The sequence below is a fragment of the Gorilla gorilla genome, chromosome 3 (genome assembly GCF_029281585.2).
Source record: "Gorilla gorilla gorilla isolate KB3781 chromosome 3, NHGRI_mGorGor1-v2.1_pri, whole genome shotgun sequence".
Taxonomy (NCBI): Eukaryota; Metazoa; Chordata; class Mammalia; order Primates; family Hominidae; genus Gorilla; species Gorilla gorilla.
In genome coordinates this window covers 12,013,989-12,023,724 of record NC_073227.2, presented here as the reverse complement: position 1 = coordinate 12,023,724, position 9,736 = coordinate 12,013,989, and the positions used below count along the sequence as shown (strand labels likewise).

Genomic DNA, 9,736 nt, shown 5'->3' with positions numbered 1-9,736 from the left:
CTCGAAGGCTCTGAGGCCCATGCACGGCAGCAGGGGCCGTGGGGAGAAGGGCCTGGCCATGTCTCTCTTCCCTCTTTGCTCAGAACCCGGCTTTGCTTGGGGCGGTAACTGTGTGGCCCCAATGCCCCCGTTTCCTGCCCTCCCAGCCTCCTGTGCAGCCTGGGGTGGCGCCAATCTGCTGGGGAAGGGGCTCCTGACAAAAGGGAACAGCTGTAACTGCAAACCACCGCCTCCCCGAGACCAGGACGCCAGGAAGGAGGTGGGGCGCAGGAGAGAAGGTCCTGGGTGCCTCGAAGCAGGGAGGAGGCCTGCCCCCCACCAGCCACACTCCCACCCTCTCTGCCCTCTGGCCCCACCTCCCCCTGTCTCCTGTCCTCCCTGGCTGGAGGGAGGGTACGGCCTCTGCCAGCCCAGCAGTGACCCTCTAACTGGGCCCCATCTAGCATGTGGGCCCCTCCCTCCCTCAGCCCCCACAGAGGCAGCCTGTGGCCTCCTCCCTCCGGGGAAGTGCAGCCCAGGCTCAGGCAGGCGGGCTGCCGTCTGGAAGGCCAACGACGGCCTACGGGTGTTCCCGTGGGGCCGCTCTTTCTTCTTCGGGTTCAATACTCCGTGCACCACGCGGATCGGACCCCTCCACGCCTGGGGGCCTGGACTTGGTTTCCACTTCCTGCCCTGGGACAACCCAGGTGCTGAGCCCCGGCCTGGGGCTGGCCTGGGAGGCGGCTGGACTCTGCTGGGGCCTGGAGAGGCCCAGACCTCATCCCCTGACAACTCTCTGGGCCGTGGGGCCAGACCCCGCTGTGGGGCCACAGGCTCCGTCTCCACTGAGGACTGTGTGGGCTCCAGAACGGCAGCCTGAGGCCTGCTGCGCATAGACCTGGGCCCCAGTCATGGCCTGGAGGGGAAGGCGGGGCCGCAGGCAGGGGCCAGGTAGCCTGGGCCGGGTTCTTGGAAATATCTTTATTGTCAGCAAGGCAGGGAATGGTGGGAACCAGGGTGTCCCGCTGGAGGGTCAGGTGGGAGCCACAAGCCTCCTGGGAGGCCGTATCCGGTCGTTGATCCAGTCCACATAGTTGGCCACGCGGGTGTAGACCCCCGGCTTGTGGAGCCGCCCGCAGCCGTCACCCCAGCTGATGATGCCGTAGAGGTAAGCCACGCCGTTCTTCTCGCAGGCCAGGGGCCCCCCTGAGTCCCCCTGGGCAGAGACACCAGTCAGAGCCACCCTCCCAGGGGCCTGGTTCAGGGACCCCCCTCTCCCCCAAGTGGCAGCTTGGGGACAGAGGACAAAGGCATTTCTGAGCAAGGGAGCTGATCCACTCTCCTGAACCTCATGAAAAGATGTCTCATTCCCTGGGGGCAGCACCTGCTGGGCCAGGGCATCCAACCACGTTATTCCCCTACCTGAAGCCACGGTCCCCCTCTCCCCACCAGCATGAACCCTGTGTGGACCACACAGCCACCGTGTGTCCCAGCATCTCCTGAAATGACTTCTTCGCTCCCTGGAAAACTCCTACGCATCACTCAGGACCAGTGCAAACACTCCCTCCTCCAGGAAACCATCCTGACTTCCCCTATCGAGGTCCAGTGACAAGCCCTACCCACTCTACCACTCCTGGGCTTTGTGGCCTTGGAAGAGTGAATTGACTGCCTGGGGCTCAGTCTCCCCAGCTATAAAATGGGGCATAAAAGAGCTGTCGCATGCCGGGGTTGCCGTGCCGCCTGAGCACACAGGCCTGCAGAGCCCAGGATGTGGTTGGGCTGTTGGGCTTATTGAAGGTTGAAGAACTTATTGAAGGTTGAAGAGCTGGCTTGAGAGAACTCGGGGCAAAGGGGCCTTTGGTGCCTAGTGTCACACGGAAAGCACTGCCTTGGGCTGGACAGCCAGGAACTGTCCGGGCTCTGTGGGAACCCAGGCCCCTCTCAGAGCCTGGGTCTCCCCTTCTGTGTGAGGAGGATGCCCTTCCGGCAGGGCTCTGGGTGGCCCTGGGGTGCTGGCCACTGACAGTAAGTGTGCTCCCTGCCCAGGGGTCCCTGGCTGGCCCTGCCAGGTTGGGGTGCCGCCAGGCTCTGGGCTCCCCAGGGGCAAGCATCTCGGAGACTCAGGACCAGCTGAGCCCCCATCAGTCGGGTCCTGGTGGGGCGGGCACCAGCTCACCTGGCAGGCATCGGACTTGCAGTCGAAGTAGCCGGCACAGAGCATGTTGGGGCTGATGTCGGCGCCGTAGACCTCAGGGCTGCTGCACTTGTGGTCGGCGACCAGGGGGACCAGGGCCTCCCGCAGGGAGCTGGAGTAGCCGCTCACGTCTGTGGGACATGATGCCCTCAGCATGACACGCACACCGTGGCTGGCCACTGTCCACCCTGGCGGGGTGCTGGGCGCCCCCCTCCCAACTCACTCTCATCCAAGTGGCCCCAGCCCGCAATCTGGCACTTGTGTCCTGCAGGGAAGGTGCTGCCAGGCTCGGGCAGGCAGATGGGCTGCACGAACTGCGAGCGTGTGGCACAGCGGTCCCCTTTCTTCTTCAGCCGGATCAGGACTGATCAGAAGAGCGGCCAGGGTCAGCCTGCGGTGTGCGGGCTGAACGGGAGGCTGTCGGGGCCCGTGATGGAGGGAGGGTAGCCAGTGGGTTCCACGGGGCAGCCTGGGAGATCCAGAAGGGAGCGGTGCCCTGTCCTCCCTGCCCTGCCCCCAGCTTCCCCCGCACCACATGTCTGCCCAGCTCCTGCCCCTGTCTGGGCCTGGCCTGGGGAGCACAGGGCCCACCTGCCCAGAGTGTGGCCACGACATGCCAGAGCTCACCGAGGTCGTGGTCGCTGGGGTTGAACACCGAGTACAGGGTGTACGGGATGTACTTCTCGATGCCGAAGGTCTGCGTCACGTCCGTCGTGCGGTTGAAGAAGTGCTGGCCCAGCACCACGGAGATGCTGTCCCTGGGGGGGCTGTGCAAAGGGGGCTGGAGGCTGCACGGACCAGCCCTACCCCGGCCACCGGGCTCACCTCTCCCCACCCCCTGTCGGGCCCACGGAGGCCAACGGTGTGGGACCCTGGTCCCAGGGAGGGGTCTGAGCAGGTGCCCGGGTGTGGGCTGTTGATACTGGGGAGACAGGGACCACCAAGCAGGGGCTATTGCCAGTCACCCCCAGATCCAGGCATGGGAGCTGAAGTGCGGTGCCATCCCTCCTGACAACACTGGTCACAAGCCCTGGGGGGAGTCTCAGGCCAAGCCCAGGCAGGATCGGCTGCAAGGCCGACCCGAGCGGGTGGAGACCTGGCCTGCACAGGCCCTGCCCCAGCTTCCATCCACATTGTGGGGTCCCCAGATGCAGCCCTCACTCCTGCTGGGCACAGATCCCAGGCCCCTGAGCCTGGCTCCCATCTTCTGTGTGGAGGTCACTCCACCCTGCCTCGGCCTCCTGCCCTGGGCTCCATGTGGGGAACCCCATTTCTCCACATTTGCAGGCCCAGGAGCTGCCGACTGCAGGTTCTGCAGGGCCATGCAAGACCCCACCCTGGGAGCTGTGGTCCTCGAAAGGCCGCCAGACCCTCGGCTGGCCGGACCCCTGCCCCTAATTACTGGGGTGCCCATCGAAGGTGGAAGGGCGTCTGGCCCAGGCTGCTCCGTCTCAGGGTCTCCCCACTCGAGGCCCGCCTCCCAGAGTGTGGGCCTGGGTGGCTGTGCGCCCCCACTGAGGGGAGCCAGCTGAGTGGGCTGGGCCTCAGTTTCCCTGGCTGTGCTTGGGCTCCTAGGGCTCTGACGCATTGTCACTGCGCTCTCTGGCTCCCTACTGAGAGCCAGGACTCTGGGAGGGGCGGGGCCTGCGGGGAGGACAGGACCTGGCCTACTGCACCCTCCGCAGGCGCTGGGTCCTCTGTGGAAACGCCACTGACCCCTGGCCTCCCTCAATAGGGACAAGGTTTCTGGAGTGTCCATGCATGCCCAGCTCAGGACTGAGCCCCAAGACCCAGAGGGGTCAGAGAGGGTTACCGGGGACCCCGGGAAGGGGTCAGCAGAGGCACCAGGATGGGGTCCGCAAGCGGGTGGGGACAGGTGCATAGTGACGCTGGATGGTGTGTGGGGCCTCAGGGCAGGTGACTGGGGCCCAGAGGAGGTGCACCTGTGGGAGAAGCAGTGGGCGGCCGACACCACCCAGCAGGTGTGGACCAGGCTCCCGGCGCAGAAGCTGTCCCCGATGTAGATGGCGGCCAGCCAGGGGTGCGAGCCGGGCAGCGAGGAGGAGCCGCCGATGATACGTGGCCGCAGGAACGTCCTCTTCTTGTGCCTCCTGCCGCAGGCCTGGCGCCCCGGGGAGGCTGGCTCAGGCAGGGTCGCCAGGAGATCCGGTGACAGTTGGACTCTGGTGAGGGATTCTGGGAGCAAAGGTCACTGGGTCACACCCCTGGGGTTCACAGGGCCAGCCCCCTTCCACACACAGGCCCTACCCGGCAGGAGGCGCTGCAGAGGGCCATGGCCAGACCCCCTGTCCACGCTGCTCAGGCCCTGGCGCCTGCCCATCTCTGCCCTCAGTTTCCAAATCTGTAGAATGGGGTTTGATGCCCAATCCCGAGGCTCTGTGAGGGCCAGAGGGGCTGGACACACGGAGGCCTTTGTGGCCCCCTCAGCAGCCCGGAACCCCACAGCCAGCCCCAGCATAGTCAGAGACCCCCACACGAGAGCCCCGGGCTGGCCCCGCCGGGGTCCTAGGGAGCCGGGGGGCCTCTCCCCAGGGCAGGAAGCAGGTGGCCTCTGGGGGGCCTGCCCGCCCAGGGTCTGATGCCAGGGGTGCCTGTGGGGAGCCTGCACGCTGTCCTCCCTGCACCTCCCTGAAAGCCTTCTGGGGCCATCCTGGGCATGGTCCAGGCTGGGCAGGTGCCACCCCAAGGCCGTCGCCTGGTGACCAGCCCCCTGCAGCGGGCTGCTTCACCACTGTGACCCCAGTACCGACCCACTGCGTGACCTTGGACCAGCCTGATCCCGTGAGCTCCAGTTTCCCCATTTGTCAGAGATGCAGTAGCCAGGTGTGGGGAGGGGCTAGGAGGATCACAGGGAAAACTGCTGTGACCTCGGTGGGGCCCAAGGCAGCACCCCCCGCCAGCCGCGCACCGCAGGCCTCCAGGCGGCAGTACTCCCAGGAGAGCGCGCTGTCCTTCACCACGTAGCACCAGGGCCTCTCGTCATTGTCCGGATTCCTGTGGTGCATAAGTGGGGGCTGGCAGGGAGTCACACTGCCCCTCAAAGAGGGCATGGGGAAGGGGCATCGGAACCCCCAGCAGGGCGGCTCCCCACACCTGGAGCAGTGGAAAGAGAGTGGCCCTCCCTCGGGCAGCCTCCCAGGCAGAGGTTCCGGGGCCTGTCTGGACGGAGCTGGCCCCGCCTGGGTCCTAGGGAGCCGGGGGGCCTCTCCCCAGGACAAATCCTGCCTGTCCCGCGTGCAGCGGCCTGGAGTGGCGTGGTGCTGACCGGCAGTAGGCATGGGGGCCCAGGCCCAGCAGGGCCGCGGCGCCCACTGAGTCCACGTGCAGCTCCTGGTAGAGCAGATCGGAGTTCCAGGCCAGGCAGCTGAGGCCCGAGGCTGAGGTGCTGGCCACGCCACGGTACCCAGTGCCGTTCCCCAAGAAGCAGCGCTCATCAGGCTCTGCGGGCAGAGGGGCAGTGAGGCCGGCCCACAGTGGGTCCACCCGGCACTGCCCCAGGGCACCCCGGGGGGCTGGCCCACTCACCGATGTTGCAGAGCCGTCCAGCAAAGCCTGGTGGGCAGGCACACACGGTGGTCCCGGTGGCCACGATCAGGTGGCAGGTGCCCCCGTTCAGGCAAGGGCTGCTCAGACAAGCTGGGGGCAGGGCCAAGGAGCTGGGCCAGGGGCCACGCAGTGCCCCACGACAGCGGAGTCGGGGTCCACCCCTTGTCCCTTGTTTCTGGGTGACCTCAGGCCATTCCTCCCACTTGGGTGGGGACAGGGACACCCGTCGGGGGTCAGCGGCATGGCTCACACCCCATGGCGCACCTGTATGTCGGGTGCCTCCGCACCAGGCCTGGCCCCCCAAGCACTGGCACTGTTCCACGTGGCCCTGGCGCACGCGGGCCCAGCGGTCGCCCGCCTCCAGGTACTCGTAGCGGGTCTCATCAAAGCATTTCTCTGAGGGGTGCACAGTAAGCCCTCACACCCTGCCACCTGCTGTCCCCGTGCAGGGCCCCTGCCCTGCACTCGGGAGCCACCTGTTCTCCCATCCTCCGGGGACTTGCTCCGGCCCCTGGACCCCCGCGGACCTCCGAGGCCCAGCTCACCTGTGCCGCAGTCCTTGCCGGTGAAGGCCCGGGGGCAGCTGCAGTGATAGGACTGGGGGTCCTGGGTATTGGAGCAGGAGCCTCCATTGAGGCAGGGGCCGGAGGCACAGGGATCCAGGGCAGCTGGGGACATGCGGGAGGGGACGTGAGGGGCGGAATGGGAGGCTCAGGGTCCCTCTGTGACATCCTCTGCTTGCTAAGGCCTCCATCAGGCCCCAGTGAGGGGCTCTGAAAGCAAAGGGGCCCTCTCTACGCCCCTCGGGGTGCAAGGTCCCTGGGAGGGGCACAGACCTCCCCTTCCTCCCAGCGTCCCCCACTCAACACCTGGGCCACTGGCCCAGCTGTGCACGTGGCTTCCTGGAAGCCTGACACCCACACTGTCAGGCAGCAGCCCCCTCCCATGTGTCCCAGGACCCGTGTGAGCAGGGCGGCTGGCACCGCACCCCACAGACCCTGCCCACCTGTCCCCTGCCTGGGGCACGCCTGTGTGGCTGCAGGGCCCAGCCTCACCACCAGGCGGCGCCTTGGCCCCAGCGATGGCCGCGCAGCCACCATGAGACGCAGGTCCCGCCTGGGAGAGGCTCTGGCCCTAAGTGGCACCCACCGGGGTTAATCCCAGAGCTCCTCTTCTGCTCCCCTCCAGCCAGGACCCCTGCCCGGGTCTGCCCCATCCTTCCCTTGGCACTTCTGGCCTGGCCCAGTGCCCCCTGCCCGCCCCAGGCTACCCAACCCAGCACCCACCTGAGCCCCCTGGAGGCGGGGTGGCCTCCACACAGTAGCCCCAGGCCCTGTCCCGGTCGTAGTTGTGAGTTGTGGCACACCTGGGGGGCGACACCTGCGTGCGTGGGGGTCCCAGGCAGAGGCCCCCCACCCCACCCCACCCCACCACCCTGGAGGGTCTCTGGGTTCACTGGGTCCGCCTGCTGCGTGGTGAGCGCCTACTGTGTGCCCGGCTCCCAGAAAAGCAGGCAGCGTGGGGCAGGTGACCCCAGCTCGGGTGCCCCGGCTGCCCGGACCCACCACTTCCTGTGTGCACTGCCCTCCGAAGTGCAGGTGTGCAGCATGCGGCCCCCATAGCGGAAGGGGAACCTGCAGGGCCTCCCGTCCTCGGTGAGTGCTGTGGGGAGGGGGTGGCAGGGTCAGGGCTCCCTCGAGGGGCACCCGAGCCCCTCAGGACCTCCAGCCACAGCCATGCTCCTCCCACCCAGCCCTAAGGTGAAGCACGACACCTCCTCCCAGGCCCACCTGACCCACCTTGGGCCTGGGGGCTACTGCTCGAAGGACCTGCCCTGGGCCGGGGCGGGAGCCCCCCACTTTGGGGTCCCTCTGCCTCTGGAGCACTTGTTGCTGGGGTCTCAGAGGTCACAGAGGTCACCAGGATAGTGGGGATCGCAGGGGTCGCTGTGGCATTAGGTTCTGGGGACTCCGTACGGTTCTAGGAGGAGCAGAAAGGGTGTCAGTGTGGGACAGACCCTCACACTCAGGTCCTGCCGGGCAGGAGGTCATAGCTCTGAGCCTGTTTCCATACTGGGGCCCCCAGATCTCGGAGCAGGTTCCAGGAGGACACACGACAATCCTGAGGCCTCAGCCAGGCCCTGACACCTTCCCCGCCCTCGGCCCCTAGTTAACACCTGCTCAGGGTCACTGCCCAGGCCCAGGCACTGCTACCCACCAGGCTTAAACCCTGACGTCAGTTTTTGGTGATGGGAGCAGCTAGGAGGCCCTGGGGGGTTCCCCCAACCTCACGCATCCAGACCCAACAACAGAGGTCCAGAGAGAGGGGGCAGCCCCCAGACCCATAGGGGCCCAGGCCAGGCCGCACAGGGATGACAGCCCCCAGGTGGGGCTCCATGAGCCCAGGCCCCAGCCTCCAAGGCCAGTCCAGCACCCACCTGCCCTGTGAGGGCCAGCTTTCAACGTGAGCCCCCTGCTCGGACCCCCGCCCCCTCAAATCCCCACGCTCTGCAGCGACCCTCCCTCTGGCCTCCTCCCAAGGACCCCAAGTAGCCACTGGGAACCTCTGGTCGCACTGCGACAAGGTCAGTGCTCACCCCGCCAGGCTGGGGCTGGAACCCCCGTGGCAGCAGCAGCAGCAGCAGGAGGAGGAGGAGGAAGGGGCCCAGCCCCAGTGGGGGGCAGGGGCTGGGGACCCAGGCCCAGCGCCCCATGGCTCCTGAGCTGGCCTGAGGGGCAGTGGGAGGCGGGAGCAGAGCGGCCAAGGCAGGTGGGGTCAAGGCTTCGTGGAAATGATTAACCCTGGCTGCCTCCCACGTCAGGCGGGCCCAGCTGGAGAGGAAGTCCCCGAGTCCCCTGGCCCCCACACCTGCTGCCCACCTCACTTTGACCCTACCTGGAAGCCCAGCTGTCTCTCTGGCCTCGGCCTGCACTGGTCCTAGTCCTAGACCTGACATGGTCCTTGGGCCTCTGCTTAGAAGCCTCCTCCAGGAAGTCTTCCAGGATAATGCAGATAGGTTGGGGCCTAGATGGTCTGGCACCACTCCCAGTCCCTGCAGGCCACAGAGCTGGCCACCATCTGCCTGTGAATTGTTCATGATGAGAGCCGCTACGGGTGCTGAGCCTTGGAGGTGTCCAGCTCTGTGCCCAGCACAGCACAGACAGTAGCAGTGGGGATGGGATTGTCCCTGTCCCACAGATGGCAGCACTGGGGGCTCCTGGAGGGTTTGGTGCTGCCTCCTCTCGGTGGCCCCAGGGCTGGCCAAAAGGCCAGGCACAGGGAGGAGAGGGGCCACGCAATGGCTGAGTGTAGTATAGGATGACCTGAGATCCTGCCCCACCTGCCTGTTCTGACTCTGGGGGTGGCCAGAGCCCCCCAGCAGCCCCTGGTGATGTTCAGAGTGTCCCTTCCTCCCCGTTTCCCAGACAGACCCAGGAGTCCACTCCAAGAAGCCTTTCCAACCCCAGCTCCCCACCGCCGCCTGGATGGTACAGGCCAAGTCTGCGGCAGCACAACCCTGGGCCAGGTACCCTGGGGCCTGGGATGGAGCTGGAGTCACGGAATTCGTGACTTGGGGCTGTGGGCAGAGCTGCCTGAGGAACCTCTTCTGCAATATTGGAGCAGCCGCTACGGCACCTCGGGTTCCTCCTGAGTCAGCAGCGACATCCCAGGGCTGCCGAGGTGGGAGGAGGGGCGAGTGAACCACTGTGGCCTGGAGACCAGCGAGGGCTGAAGCTGCCTCCCTGTATCCCCTAAACCCCCTCTCTCTGCCCCCCATTTGCCTGTCTGTGCAGAGGGAGAGAGAATGGACACCCACTGACCACCCAGCTTGACACCGTGGGCCCCAGGGGGCACAGTGGACATAGAGGCGTGGTGGGCCCTGGGGGCACGGCGAATGGGGGGTTGGGGGTGGGGGGGAGGTCATGGTGGGTCCTGGGAGCAGGATGGATGCGGGCTTGTGGTGGGCCCTGGAGCCACAGCGGGCACCGTGGTGGG

General features: G+C 66.6%; 1 protein-coding gene across 2 annotated transcripts; it reads right to left on the bottom strand.

Moving 5' to 3' along the window:
- Positions 1-599: 599 nt before the first annotated feature.
- HGFAC (HGF activator) lies at positions 600-9,169 on the bottom strand. 2 transcript variants are annotated; one of them, XM_055384424.2, is made up of 14 exons: positions 8,337-9,165; positions 7,540-7,720; positions 7,306-7,402; positions 7,027-7,106; positions 6,286-6,408; positions 6,005-6,136; positions 5,720-5,830; positions 5,460-5,634; positions 5,103-5,188; positions 4,117-4,369; positions 2,801-2,940; positions 2,397-2,537; positions 2,156-2,304; positions 606-1,195 (listed from the first exon to the last, which is right to left on the bottom strand). In XM_055384424.2, the coding sequence occupies exons 1-14, from the start codon at positions 8,835-8,837 to the stop codon at positions 1,013-1,015; spliced, it is 2,352 nt and encodes a 783-aa protein (XP_055240399.2). In that variant the 5' UTR covers positions 8,838-9,165; the 3' UTR covers positions 606-1,012. The 2 variants fall into 2 exon arrangements, with proteins under 2 accessions (XP_055240397.2, XP_055240399.2); XM_055384422.2 differs by having other exon boundaries at positions 600-1,195; positions 5,720-6,136; positions 8,337-9,169.
- Positions 9,170-9,736: the final 567 nt, after the last annotated feature.